Genomic DNA, 15,163 nt, shown 5'->3' on the forward strand with positions numbered 1-15,163 from the left:
GGCCGGGGCGGCAGCCGCCCCCCTCCGGCTCAGCGGGCAGGGGCGTCGYGCTGCGCTGCGCTGGTGACACCGGTCCCGCCTGCTGGTGGAAGGAACGCGCGGAGCCTGCGACGGGTTATTCCAAAATCTAGGATCTGCGCGTGCTTTTGAAAAATACRGGGTTTTTCTGTTGTTTTTTACCATGTGCTTATGACTTATTTATTTTCAGTCTAGTGCTCAGTTTATATTTTAAAGCATAATTATCAAGTCTCCTTGGTGGAAAGTTTGGAAAGAAGAATTCCTGGTTTTGTGGATTTTTTCCTTGTTGTCCTTTCTGTTAACTTATAAAAGCCCTTTCTGTATTTTAAACCTTATTCAGTATCATGGTGGTTATTAATATACATTTTATAATCTTCTGCAGGTGCTTGGAAAAAGCTTTAAAAGGGGGGTTGTGCTCTCAGCAGGATCCTTTCTGGTTTATGAAACTTACAGGCTGTTTTCTCACTTTGCTGAGGTTCATGCAAGCTTCAAAGGTAATATTCTCAAATTCTGAAGTGTGCAGGTCATTCCAAGGCAAAGCTTGTCACTTTTAGTGCCAGGATCATATAGGATAGCTGTGTACGGCTTTTAAGTTTCTCCACTGTATTCAGTGTGTTTCTGTAGTAGGATGCTTTTGAATTAGGTCAGAGTTCTAAAGTTTGGTGTTAGTTTAATAAGCAATTCTTTCAAATGTCACTGAAAGCAGGTCCGGCATCTTGTCGTGGGTAAGACAGGACATGTGCACAAGGTGTAATGACAGCCRTTTTGTGGCCCACTCTTTTTAAGAACAATACAGCTCAGGTGAGAGTGCAGTCCAAACTTTGATCAATTTTTAGACTCTGTACTTAGTTCAGATTTTTAATATGAACACAGTGGAGTTCTTGTTTAGTGTGGTTGAGCAGCACTGTGATATTTTTTCAAACAAAAGTGAGAAATAACTTTCTTTTTTCAGTCACATTACAAAACAGGAACAAAAGCCTTGGTTTACCTGCCAGAAAAAGAATAGAGCAAATAGTAAAATGTTCTTTTCAAGATCTGAATAAAGATAGTCTCTCTATTAGAAGAAGAATATTGTTATCTTAAGGAGATACTGTCACAGACTTAAGTTTCTTAAAACTCGCCTGTCACGTGGTTAATTAAAGGCATTACAGAMAATGAAGCCTAATTGAAACACAAACTGTATAAATAGTACTATAGACAGTATTTGGGAGTTATCTTCCACCTCTACTTAGCCCTGGTGAGGCCACATCTGGAGTACTGCATCCAGTTCTGAGCTCCCCAGTACAAGGGAGACATGGAGCTACTGGAGAGAGCCCAGTGTAGGGCTACGAAGATGATCAGAGGGCTGGAGCATCTCGCCTATGAGGAAAGGCTGTGATCTGTGAGAGTGGCAAAGCATTGGAACAGGTTGTCCAGAGAGGTTGTGGAGTCTCTGTCCTTGAAGATAATTCAAAAGCTGCCTGGACATGATCCTGTGCAACGTCCTCTAGGTGACCCTGTTTGAGCAGGGGGATTGGAATAGATGATCTCCTGAGGTCCCTTCCAACCTCAGCTATTCTGTGATACTCAGTTTTGACTGCCTCTTTGTGCAAGTTTCAAAGAAAGGATCATAATAGATCACTTACGCTTTTAGAAATAAAAATGTAGACAAAAGACTTCTGAAAGGATATTGAGCTATTTCTTTTACCATAACAGGAAGAGCTTTAGTGAGTAGATTTTAAGATGGCTACTGAGTATACAAATAGGAAAATTTAGTTTGAAGATGAGGAACACGAATAATGTGAGAATTAAAGCACCAGAGGCCGCAGCAAACGTAATAGCATGATATGACATTTGCAGCAGTATTACTATGTTTTCCATGCAAGACAAGATATGGTCAAAATAAGAGAAAAAAGAAATACTTCAAAAATCCTCTTGAAGAAATAAATGCCTAATAATGTATAGGTAAAACACTTGGTGGGCAATGTTCTCAGAAGTTCTGAGCATTCACAGAGCAGTTGAGGTTGGAAGGGACCTCTGGAAATCACCTAGTCCAAGCCCCCTGCTCAAGCAGAGTCACAAGAGCATGTTGCTCAGGACCACATCCRGATAGCTTTTGAATATCTCCAAGGAAGGAGACTCCACAGCTTCTCTGGGTAACCTGTTCCAGTGCTCAGTCACCCTCACATAAAAATTAACTTTTTTACTGTTCATATGGAACTTCTTGTATGTTAGATATGTTTCATTATATATGTTAATGTTCAGTGTGTCTTAAGAAGCAAGTAAAACAGTTGAGTGAAGGTAAAACTGAAGATGTACTCTGSAGCTAATCTTAAGTAAGACTTAGGTAAGTCAAGATAATGGTTTATCTTATCTTCAAAGTGGTTGAAAGAAGATATTTAGAGCTGACAGGGTAAAAAATTGCCCAGAATGCTCTCCTAATSTTTACTGTTTTGTACTTTTTGTACAGCTGTGATTTGCAAAGCTTTTTAGCTAGGGATGAGTGTTTTGTATTCAGTAGCCTTTGGTGGATTACTGTTCTGTAAATAAAACTGCACTGCTGTGAAACATGACTACGATATTCAATGATAACTTTTTTAAAAAAAGGCAGGGGGGATTATTGCAAAGGAGGAATGGACCCTATGTTTAACTCAGACATTTAGTCACAGATGGAGTAATGCCCAGGAAATGATAAGCATAGTGATAAGCATTGCTGAAAAGTCTAAAGGAAACTAAGCAAGGCTTTTGACTTGTTAAAATACTCCTCTGCCAACACTAAAGCATTAAAAAATTACATTTAATAACCTTGGAGTTCGTTCTTCTATACTGTTACATACCTAATGGCATTATCTGTCTGCTTCCATTTGGATATTTCTTTTCTYCTAATTTCATCTAATCCCATGCTAGAATCCTGTATTGTATTTGATATTTCTGCTTATGGAAGACTTTTATATATATATAAATATATATATAAAAATTATATTTAACCAACTATGAAAATCTTATTCTACCATTTCTGTTGTCAGTGTTTTAAAATACTCTCTATAAAATTAAAATATCATAAGAACAATGTATACTTCATCTCATTAATACTCTAGAAAGCCAACTTTTTTTTTTTTTTTTTTTTTTAAGAAGTTCTGCTTTATCTATTTTTGCTTTTGGTATTTTGAAAAATAAATGTTTCTGTAGATGAATTGTATTTTTTTGGAGTCATGAGTATTTGTGGAAAAAAGTGCTTCAGTCAGCAAAATTTTAATGWTTAATTTTGATTTATTGAATAAGATATGGGCCTACATCTGCAGCACTATTTTGGCCAAACTATGGAATCATACTGAGAATSAAGAATATTTTAACAAAACTCTTTTTTTTAATTATTATTATTATTTCGTTATTACAAAACTTTTTGGATTTATTGTTTTGTTTCTTTTTCTTAATTGTTACCTCTAAATTCGGTATACATACTAATGAGAGAGTCTCACTCCTTGACAGTCAATTGCACTTGCCTGCCTTGTCTTTTTTTTTTTCTTACTGTTCCTTTTGCTACTTGGCCACTTGCCTAGAAGAAAAAATGCATGTAATGTCTGATGCTTTGAGAAAGACAATGTAAATCCATTCAGTTTCTAAAGCTGTCTATAGCCAAAGGCTGTTTCATAGCTCCGTGAGAGAGAAGATCTACCCAGCAGTGTCTCTTAGCTGTTGTAACTTAACAATTCTGCCTTGCGTGAAAGTTGTTTTTTGATTTAATCTTTAGAGTGATGGGCTAAAAAGGAACTTAGTTTATTCTTTGTGTTTCAGCTAGAACATCTTGCTTTTAATGTTTTGTTTATGCTGTAATATACGATTCACGTGTAGTTTGTTCTCATGTTTTCATGATTCTCACTCCTTCTTAAGTAGAAGAAGTTATAGAGCAAGCAGACTACCTGTATGGGAGCGGAGAAACTGAAAAACTGTATCGTCTGCTGGTTCAACATAAAAATAGGTATTTGGTTGCATTGAATATGCTCGTGTTACTTTGACTTTACTGTGCTCTTCTGTATCAGGTTTTTCAGCTAATATTCAAATTGTGGTGTGCTGGAGAATCTTGCTTTCATCTTTATAAAAGTAGGAAAAAAGACTCTCAATCTCTTTCCTGCTGAGGGAAAAGTGGACAAAATGGACCTGATTGTTAGCTGAGTGCAGCTGTAGAAGCTGAGGGTTAACACTTAGTTGCCATTGCTGTAGGGGAACAGGGTTTTGCTTTGCTATTTTAAGAATTCCTTAAAATATGATAGCAAAAATTCTGAATGTAACTATACATCAGTAAATAATGAAAGTATCTAAAATTCAGGTATTGAAAATTCTTGAGAGTCGCTGTCTTTTTTCATTGATGAACACTTGTTTTCACTTTGTTCCATTTGTCGCCTGTTAGGATTTGTGTCTGAATACAAAATATTTGCTTGTGTAGTTATGTCATAGTTGTACAAAACATTACTGAAGGTAGAAAATGCGTGGAAAAATTCTTTTAGAGCAGACAGGGCACCTCATTCCTACTGGTGCATTTCTGGAGGTCTTTTGGCAGTTAGTTGTTTTCCATTCAGGTTTTCCATTTTTGACAGAGAATTGTACAAAGCCTGGAAAACAAAAGGACAGTCCCTGTCTGAAAGGGACTTTATAGAATAAGGAGTAGTGATCCCAAGAGCTGTACTTCAGCACTTTTGTGACTATGATGAAAAATGAATCTGCTAACTCTGTTATTCCATTAACTAGAGCAGGACTGTGCACTGTGCATAGCAACTTGTTTGACCCTAGATAGGGAAACTGTCTTTTATTGCTATTCTGAGCTTACAATAACTAGTTTTGAGCTCAGGTATGGGTTTTAATATTTTTGGTTCCAGCTAGTTTTGACTTCAGTATTCCTGTTTCTAGGAAACAAATGTTTTATGGTGAGACCAAGAACTTCTGGAATGTTCTTTGAACTTAATTTTAATATTAAAGTCTTTAGTGGTTAATGAAAATACAGTTAAGTAAAAGTGTAATGAAATGCAAATAGTGTTTTAAAGCACTATGTTAACAAAATAATAAAACTTCCTCTCTACAAAATCACTTATCTTGGCTATAAAGTACCATACACCATTGCAATCTGGTGTTGTGTATAAATGTACAGCTTCACGTAGTGGTATGGCTGGTATATGTTTTTTCGCTGTTATTTTAGGAAGACTTTCACTATTTAAGTACAACAGTGGGGAAAAAGATATATAATATTGTAAACATAGTAAACAGTAATGTCAAATCAACAGAATATTGGAAAAAATACAGTCTAAGAACGAAGGAGTCATTGTTTTCCTTGAATGTCTACTAGTACTGTTGAGTTTTTTAAATCTACATCTTCAAGAAAACAAAGTCCTTTCGTACAGTTATGTTTTCTCCATAGATCAAAGTTGYGTGACAAAGGTATCGTTAGACAGTCTGTGATGGAGAGCTTGCATCTGGGTTTTTTTGTTTGCTTGCTTCTTTACCCTGTGTTTGTAATATAACATGGAATCACAAATRATCTGCTGTTGTCTTCTCATCCACTCAAGATACGTGTTAAGAAATTGATTTGAGGTCTTTTGTTGCTTTGCTGCCATTATTATTTTAAAACATTAGTATTTTTGTTCATAACTAGTGAGGATGCAGAGCTGTTATGGAGGCTGGCACGGGCATCACGTGATCTAGCTCAGCTTAGTAGTACTTCTACAGAGGAGAAAAAGCAACTGGTTTATGAAGCCCTTGAGTATGCAAAAAAGGCCCTTGAAAAAAATGAATCAAACTTTGCAGCGCACAAGGTGAGCGAAGCAAAATAGCTTAACTGAACTCTTGTTATCCTTTGATTTCTGACAGTAGAAGCTGGGAACTAATGTCATGTTCTGCCTTTCAGCAAATTCCAGCACAGTTTAACGTTTCAGTTGAGAGTGAGTGAGACTTAACTTTTTATTACCCACTAACTTGTTYTTAAGATCAGAATTTGGACTTTTGCAGATCAGTTTTCTGTATACAGGAAACAGTAATTGATTTAAGTGTATTCAGAACCACAAAAAGGTGACTAGTTAGCTGCTTTACTGCAGCTGGTCTGCTCTTCTGACATACCTTGCAAAACATTTCACACACCCAGCGTGCAGATTTATAGTTTCACTGAAAAGATTTCAGTCTCTGGCTTCTTTCTTCTTGTGTGTTTTCTTTGTCTCTCTGTCTCTCTTTTCTTTTTTCCTCTTCTTTTCTTCTTCTCCTTGTGCCTATTCTCTGGCCAGCAGAGAGGCAGTTTTGTTGGCATCTTGAGTAAGAGGATGTTGATATCCTCATCTGTGGAGACCAGCATGTTGCTCTGTCACTATTTAAATTGTTAAAAGTGTTGTTGTTGGTAGTAGTTCTGTTGTGGATTTTTTTTGTTCTTTTTTTTCAAAAAAGTTCAGTATTTGATTATAGTGCTTTATTAAATATTTTTGTGCTTTCAATCATAGTGGTATGCAATTTGTATCAGTGATGYTGGAGATTATGAAGGAATCAAGGCTAAAATTGCTAATGCATTTGTTATCAAAGAGCACTTCCAGGTAAGGTAACTTGTTGTGGTGGTTTTCTTCTTTTCTTGGCAATAAGATTAATCTCTAATAAATAAATGAGTTGTGAACTGATTTTCATGAAAATTTGCAAGTGTACTTTTGTTCCGGTCTCCGAACGAAACTTTGGTTTTCGGGTTATTGCATTAATCCTGGMTACCCACAGCCACAAGGATTACAAATTAGCTCCTGCAGTTAACTGAGTCTCTATAGAAGAGAGTGCTCGAATTAGCTAAAGTGCTTCTGACACCTGTCAGGAATAAATAAAGTATAGCTGTGCTATGAAGAAATGGTTGTGTGACCATACCTGTAGCTCTGGATTGTGTGTCAAGAAAGAACAAATACTGGAGAGGAGAAAAGACTACTGACTCAGTTTATATCACCAGAAATTATATCAAATTGTAAACACCCTGAGTTTCATGCGAAACTCTTATTCCAACTAAACGTAAGTGCTTTAAATCCATTGGTGTCTTCACTTATTTGGAGGTGGACAGATTCAGTTGTGCATTAAATAAATACTGTACATCCTGAAATTCTGTACACAGTTAATCTGTCTCAAATAAGTTTGTTTTCTTTTGTATATCTACATTTATCTATAGAGAAACATATACATACTTATCTATTTTAATCTAAATGTGACAGAACAACTTTTTAACATCATTTTTCCCCTCTCCCCACTAGAAAGCCATTGAATTGAACCCAAAAGATGCTACATCAATTCATCTTATGGGCATTTGGTAAGGTGTTGTATTTTCAAGCAAAAATTAGCTTACAATTAAAAAAAAAAAAAAAAGTGCCAGACTATAAAACAGCTGAGCATTTTGGAGTGTATTGCAGAAATACTTGGGATAATTCAGTAGCTTGTAAATAGTTGATGCAAATATGAAAACCTTTTGAAAGGGTACAGTAAGTCATGTGTTGAGAAGGTCTGGCTGTTCAGAAGATGAAGTTATATTTGGCTTTGTTTCAGTTCTACTGTATTGAAATATAACAACTCATTTTGCAGACTTAAGATTTCCATAGCATACATCAGAGATTGAATACTACTCGTTAGGTAGCAGGTGAAGAACTAGAAATATAACTTTCCATTCAGACTATAACATACTGTGGAAGTGGCTTGGTTGAAACTGGTGTTTCTTACGAATGAATGAGAGACTCTAGATGCAGCCTTTTCTATTGTTTATCTTTCAGAAAGAGGCCAAAACTTCCATTGTTTTATAGGATCTCTAATATGAGACTGAGAGGGTGAAAATAAAGAGACCAGAGGACTTGTGGTTTTGAAGGTGGGGTAGGAGCAGAAGAAATCACAGCCACCCTTTTTATGGGGTTTTCTGGACTCTTAAAAACTAGAGTAAACTGCAGTCTATTGCTCCAAGTTTTTTTGTTAGTCTGTGAAATTACTCAATTCATTTTTTGTCATCTACCACTYATTCCCACATGACCTAACCACTACAGTAGTCCAAATACTTGTATACACATGTGCACTACCAACTGAATGAGCCTAAAGGTCAGTTTTGAGACAGGAAGCATGTTATTACCAAGGAACTTAAGGCATTGCTTTTAGCTTTAAAATATCTCTGTATCGTACATTTGAAAGTACTAATTACTGAGTCCCAGGAATTCTTCATCTGAAATTGGGATATGGTGTCAACTGATTCTTGAATTTTTTCCATCATTCCACCCTCCATTTTTTTTCCATCTTTCTAGTATGTTGAAGATTTAACCTGTTGTGTTGGTGTTTCTGATAAGGTACACTTATACAAAAYCTGATGGAGGAGGGAATTTCAACTCTGTTTGTATTTCCACCCTGCCTCACTACTTGTATTCCTTGATCTTTTACCTCCTCATACGCTTTTATGTGCAACTAAGAACCAGAAATACGTTTCTAATCACCATGTGAGAGTAGTAAGTGTGAATAGCGTTGTTTTAGCATTTACCTTAGTGTGTGTTATGTATTTGAAATGCTTATCGAATGTTTAATCCTTTAAGCACCTCTAAGATAGGTGACTTAATACTGAATAGAAGGGACTAGCCTAGAACACAGTAGTTTGAGGTCTGTTTTCATTTCTGTAGATCAGAATCTTTCAGGAATATACTGTTGATCTGCTGTTGCATATTAATAAATGAGAAGAAACAAGGTAATGTTGAGGACAGATAATTCATTGCAAATGTCTTAATAGTAAATATGCAATAAATGGTTAAAACACTACAAGCAAAATGACTGTCTCATGGGTAATACTTGAGTCTCCAGTTCTGTCTAATGCAGTAACAGTTTCCCCAGCAAGATGTATAAAAACTTCTTTAGCGGAATTTGGCTGCAATTTTGCACATCTTGCASTTGTGTTATACAGTTTTAACAGCTTTTTTACAGAACTTGTAATATGGCTTCAGCTGTTGTTGCTCTTGGTAACAACAAATTATCTGACCTTAAGATCTGATTTCTTGTCTTTCAGACATAGATAAATGTGACATGTATGTACAAATGTTTCTTTTTATTCCAGGTGTTACTCCTTTGCTGAAATGCCATGGTACCAAAGGAAAATAGCTGCAATGCTATTTGCAACACCTCCAACATCCACATATAAAGAGGTATAATACGAAAGTGTTTCACAGATTAYCTCCTCCCACCCTAAGCCACTGGTACATGTTCACTAACTTTCCTGACAAAGTTGCCCTCACTGAAGATCTTAACACGATGAGCAATGGAGAGTATTTTCTGTACAAAACAGCTAATGGATTGTGTGAATAGCTGACACCAAGAGTAGCCAAGAATTCTCAAAATAGGCATGGATTTGAGAATTTACAGCTATTATTAATAAAATGGGAATATAATGCCACAGTGAGGGACATCTAAGAAACAGATAAAAATCTTGATTTTCTGGATGTGTCATAGCTGAAAAAAAAAGAATTTAATGAAAATGATTTAATGTAGTTTGTGCAGTAGAGATTAACAGGCTCTGTCTAATTTGGTATGTCATCATAGATGATGTCTATCACATATAACAGTCTGTACCACTGCCAGTACTGATGGCTAGACTGGTGTTAGATCATGTACTTTACTGGATAGRAGTACTGTAATTTTCTTTCTTTTTTTCTTTGCATTTCACAAAAAGGAATAGCTTGTTTTGTTACTTTCTATGAACAAATACCTTCTTGTCCTTTGGCTACACTGTGGGGGCTTTTTATTAGAGTTATGTGGAATTAAGTTTTTCTTTTTTTTCCCCTTTTTTCCTTTTTTTCCCTATGAAGATTTCTAAATACTTACTGTGATCAGGCAACCTAAAACATACAGTCTGTGCTAGGGTATCTAATACAGTACATTTGTTTAAACAACGTGCACATACAAAGCTGAAATTAAATTGGCAGTAAGAAGGTTTCTGCAGCTGCTGCAATCTGTGTTTGCTAATGGAACAACCAAATATTTGGCCCACAACGTTTTGTCTTTTTTTTTTTTTTTTTTTAAGTGTGTAGAGGTGAAGAGTCACTAGAAAGTAATTGTAGAAGGCTGCTTGCCTTCCCTGAACAGTCAAGTTCTTACTGAAAAAGAAAGCAAGCATATCAAGCATATTCAGTAGAGTGCCTGAAGAAGCAAACTGGTCACAGAATTTGTGGTTGAGCCRTACTGATCACAAACTTCAGTTTCTGTACAGACTATTTTGTAGATACTTCCACACTTAAACTGYTCTGACAGTATTTTTCCTGTAGTTAGTAACATCAAAAAGAGGTAGGATAGACTTACATTTCTGATGAAGAACTAGCTGGAAAATGTGGTTTTTTTTTATAAACATTTATTCTCAAATAGGAGGATACTAACCAGCATTCCATAGGAATCAGTTCTAGATGAAGTATTTGTTTACACTGGTGATCTGAATGATAAAGATTTTATTTTATGTATTAAATTTATACATGAGAATTGGCTGTGAGTCACTGCAGATACACTGGAAGGTAGAAGTAAAATTCACAGTGATCTTGACAAGTGGAAGACAAAGTATGACATCAAAATTAGGGAGAAATATGAGGAGGAATAATAAACTACAAATACTGKCTGGGGAATAGCTGACTGAGCAGTAGTTCTGTTGAGAACATTTCTGTTTGATTGCATACTGAACAAGAACCATCAACAATATGCTGAACTTCATGGACTGAAAGACAAGTCCTTCAGCTATGTTGGGAATCCGTAGGACTTTAGGTGGATTATTGTGTTCCATATGCTGCATTTTAAGGAAACCAACCTTACCTTTTACAGGCTCTTCACTATTTCCACATGGCAGAAGAAGGTAATCCTTGCAGTTCTTTTTTTAATTTTTTTTAAATGCATGATGACTTGAAATAAAACATTAATTAATGGACTTAATCTCAAAATTTGGTTCCAAATCTCCTGCATACATTTACCTGTAAAAAGATCATCTCAAATGTTGAGGGAGGGGGGGGCGCTGACTTCAGTGGGCCAAGCTTTGCCTCCTTTTCTATAGCTATGAACCTTGTTTGCTGAATTGCAAATATCAGTAARGTCAGAGTATAGTCAATGACTGAAAAAAAAATTAGCAAGTCTCGCAGTGGTTTTGAAAGAATGATTATAGCTCATCTACTTATCTACCTTCTGTCTACACATAAGTAATTTTGTTTTTAATATAGTAGTCTTATTAGCATGGGCCGATTTGGAGCTTATTATCGAAGGTAGTGCATATGACTACAGCAGGTCACAGGCCCATCGGTTAGGTGGGACACACACCACCACTGCTGCTGCCAGGCTCTCTCTCATCTTGACAAAACCACACTTCACTCAGCTAGGCATTTACCTGCCTTTACTGAGTACTACTTGGTTATTATACACACTTGTAATTAATTTGGTTACCAGCATTTTGACTCCAGACCTTACATCAAACAGAGAAAGCTTGTGCTCTAGTAAATATGAACATTTGACAAGACTTTTAACAGCAGTCAATAACCAAAAACATGTTTCATCAAAGCAACCCGGTAAACTTCTCTGTACCCCCCAGCTTTCTCTATTTTTAAAAAAACAATTTTAAGTTTTTTCTTTTTTTTTTTTTTTAATGTATACATGCACGATACTAGGTTTTGTTACATGATTTGAAGCTAGGAGACATGCCCCTTTATTTTTTTTGCAGACACTGGCTAAGCTGGCTGCATTTTTGGTTGTATGCATGATGTCCAAAGAAGATCAAAATTTAAAAAGAGAATCTGTTGATGTTATGTATAAACTTACTACTTCTCTTTGTCACAGACTTGCTTTCATTTAGTATGTTAATTWGTTAACTACTGGCTAACATAACTGTATTTAAGACTAAAGTTTAGCAAGCAAAAGTTTTGCTTTGGCTTCCTTCTAATCCAAAATGGTGTTCATCTTTTCTGAAGTGTTTAAAGGAGTGACAGTACAGTCGTGACTTTGATAGTATGCTGCTCACTATCATTCAAAGCTTTTTCCATGATTCTGTACAGCTGATCCCAATTTCTACAGCAAAAACTTGCTCTTTTTGGGAAAGACATACCTGAAGTTAAACAACAAAAAGATGGCTCTCTTGTGGTTAAGCAAAGCCAAAGAATATCCTGCACACACGGAGGAGGACAAACAGGTAGGAAGTTAAGAATTGTAACAGTGCGGTCATGTATTGTAGCCAACATGCRTAACATCATGGCTCAGAGTAAAGTGTAACACAGCAGCTATTTTAGGATTACATCCAGATATAATAAACACCACTGTGTTGTGTAATCTGAACACAATGGTTGGAAGTTTTCTGTTAATAAAGAATTGTTATTCTTCCTTCTGCTTGTTTTGTTTTTTAGTGCTAATAATAATCCACCCTTAACTGTGTTATTCAAATTAAGGCAGATAACCTACGGCTATATAAATGCAGATCCAGAAAACTGGATTTCTGGATCTGTGATTATATAGCCATAGGTTATCTGTCTTACTAAAAAGGTAAATGTCATGTTTTAAAAGAGCTTAAAAAAAACCTTTAGTGGAATCATAAGCATTATGAAGAAAGCATGGATGTATGAAATCTAGCGTTGCATTTCTTTCTAGGAAAGTAGGGAGAGATTCAGCCTATCTGGGYTGAGACAAGTGGAGAGAATACACCTTTCACATCAGGTCTTCAGTGCCAAATGCCATGAGACACCATTTTGGACTGCTCAGAAGGATCGTGTTTTTAGACAGACAGAGATTTGTGTCTGCCTCCTGAATGCATATAGTGCTGCTAGAAGGCTATTAGACTTGTTCAGACTTAGCACTGTATTGAGTATAAAACAGAGTAATTGCAATCGTTTTCAGTAAACAAGCCATTTTGGTAGCATCAGGACTAACTAAGATTGATTTCCAGTTGGTTTTTCTTATGGTGAGTTGACTCCTAATTCACTTACTTACCATAAGCTGCAGTGTGAGATCACGTACTGTTACAGCAGACATCCAAATAAGTTGTGGCATTCTGAACATCCTAATTGTTCCACTGCAGTTGGATTTTGTACTTTAGGTACCAGAAAAAACACTAGTAAAGTTTTCCCTCCTTTGCAGATTCTCTTGTAAGACTCAAGCCAATTGAGGTTTCTCCCACAAACAGTGAGATCCTTCAGTAACCTCTTTCAGTAGAAATACGAGTAAAGGTTCCTCTCATCCACTATTTTGGAAGATGTATAGGAATTCAGTAGCTTAAAGAAGTAGTGGCCTCAGGTATGTATGAAGTAAGTCAGTTCCTTCAACAGTTAGGACCAGATGCGATTGCTTGTTGCTCGCATGCATCCAGAGGCCTTTAGGAATCAAGCAAAAACTAGTAGTGATTTTTTTGTGCAATAGCTAAGCTCCACTCATCCGCAGCAGCAGTGGTTGGACTCCTGGTACAAACTTGTTTCCTAGAAGGATATGTAGCTGCTGAGACAGGTGGTACTCTCTCTATTCACCGAGTCACACTGCAAAATTCATTGGTGTCTCAAAGATAACTAAAGTAACACAAACTTACATGTGCAAAAAAAATTGGAATTTCTGTCTCTGCATTTGACATATAAGCAGATACTCAGAACTTTCTTTATCTGCAGTGCCTAGCTTGCAGTGCACTGCTTTGTCAGGGCCCAAAGCTTTTTAATGTTGATGGTAGAGACGATATTCAGATTTTCTTAGGTTTTACACAGAATGTAGGTTGGAGGAGTCTCAGAAACAGTCTTCTCACACTTCTCCATTAGTAACTGTCTACTTCTAACAACCTGCTTCAGAAACAGGGTAACTCACAAACTAGTCTTTGACTATAGCAAATTAAGCGCTCATGGTCTATGTTCAACCCAAATAAAATTAYTGAAGTGAGTTACTACACTTAAAACTTCTTAAGCCAGTACTTTACTTCCATTCACAGTCATCCTAAACTACAGTAAGGGAATYGATTCATCTTAAGAGGGTAGTAATTTGTAGACTGTTGTGAAATGTCTGGGTGCTTGCAGGATAAGGTCTGCTAGAAGAGTCTTTATCTATATGTCATTGTTTTCTTATTACTATATTCTTTTCCTTTTAGGTACACAAAGAAGCTTTGGAGCTGCTTAATTCTATATAACAAGAAACAAGATGCTGACAATTCAGTACCTCRGGTGTCACCAGCAAGGCAGGGGGGAGGGAGGGAGGAAGAAAAAATAAATAAGAAAACCCCTACTTCTGTTGACTCCATTTATTAAAGATATAGCCTGAACTTGCTCTGCCTATCTCTAGTTTTGGTTGAACTGTCACATAGTTCTGCTTTATCTGATAGCCTTCTATGATGGAATGACTGGMTGGGTAGATGAGAGATGGGGACAAACTCTTTTCAGTTGTTCCATGTGACAGGACAGGAGGCAATGGGCAGAAACTGAAGCACAGGAAGTTCTGCCTGACTGAAGGGGAATTTCTTCACTGTGAGAGTGACGGAGCACTGGCACAGGTTGCCCAGAGAGGCCATGGAGCCTCCTTCTCTATAAATACTCAAGGCTCACCTGGATGCAACCCTGTCCAACACGCTCTAAGTGACCCTGCTGAGCAGGGAGGTTGGACTAGATGATCTCCAGAGGTCCCTTCCAACCTTACCGATTCTGTGATTCTATGATCCTGTCGACATATATGGGAGTAAAGGGCTTGGGTTAGGTTTAGCTCAGTTGGTTAGAGYGTGGTGCTGCTAATGTCAAAGTCCTGGGTTCAATCCCTGTACAGGCTGAGGGTTTGGACTAGATCATCTCCAGAGGTCCCTTCCACCCTTACCATTCTATGATTCTGTGATTCATAGATGAGTAGTTGAGGAGAGACTAGGACACAAGTTGTACATTTTCACGGTTAAATTTCTACATTACTCAGCTGTAAGTTGTTAGGTAGAAGGAATAATAAGAAACAGGAACTTTAAAGAAAGGAGGTATAGGGCCACACTTAACTATAAARCTTAAAGCTACAACTTACTTCTAGAGCACTGTCCTTCCTGTGTGATTCAACAACCTTTGATGGTACTATAATGTACATTCACACTTTCAGATACCTTTGCAGGTTTTTCAAGTAAGGTAAGGCTGCACAAGCAAACTTAATTCCTGTACACTGAACTGCAAAAAAGGCTAAGAAAAGCAAAACAAGCAAA

At 36.8% G+C, this 15,163-nt stretch overlaps 1 protein-coding gene across 1 annotated transcript in view; it reads left to right on the forward strand.

Annotated features, from left to right (window-relative positions):
- RMDN1 (regulator of microtubule dynamics 1) overlaps positions 1–14,257 on the forward strand; it is a 19,856-nt gene extending 5,599 nt beyond the window's left edge. The window contains exons 2-10 of the mRNA XM_085299317.1: positions 378–512; positions 3,889–3,976; positions 5,642–5,801; positions 6,474–6,563; positions 7,251–7,306; positions 9,071–9,158; positions 10,816–10,846; positions 12,030–12,163; positions 14,087–14,257. Coding sequence (XP_085155443.1) covers positions 378–512; positions 3,889–3,976; positions 5,642–5,801; positions 6,474–6,563; positions 7,251–7,306; positions 9,071–9,158; positions 10,816–10,846; positions 12,030–12,163; positions 14,087–14,125 — 821 coding nt within the window. The 3' untranslated portion in view covers positions 14,126–14,257. The remainder of the gene's footprint in view (positions 1–377; positions 513–3,888; positions 3,977–5,641; positions 5,802–6,473; positions 6,564–7,250; positions 7,307–9,070; positions 9,159–10,815; positions 10,847–12,029; positions 12,164–14,086) is intronic.
- The last annotated feature ends 906 nt before the right edge of the window (positions 14,258–15,163 follow it).

Source organism: Rhea americana, unplaced genomic scaffold (assembly GCF_003343005.1).
Source record: "Rhea americana isolate MKP2758 unplaced genomic scaffold, rheAme1 scaffold_0, whole genome shotgun sequence".
NCBI lineage: Eukaryota > Metazoa > Chordata > Aves > Rheiformes > Rheidae > Rhea > Rhea americana.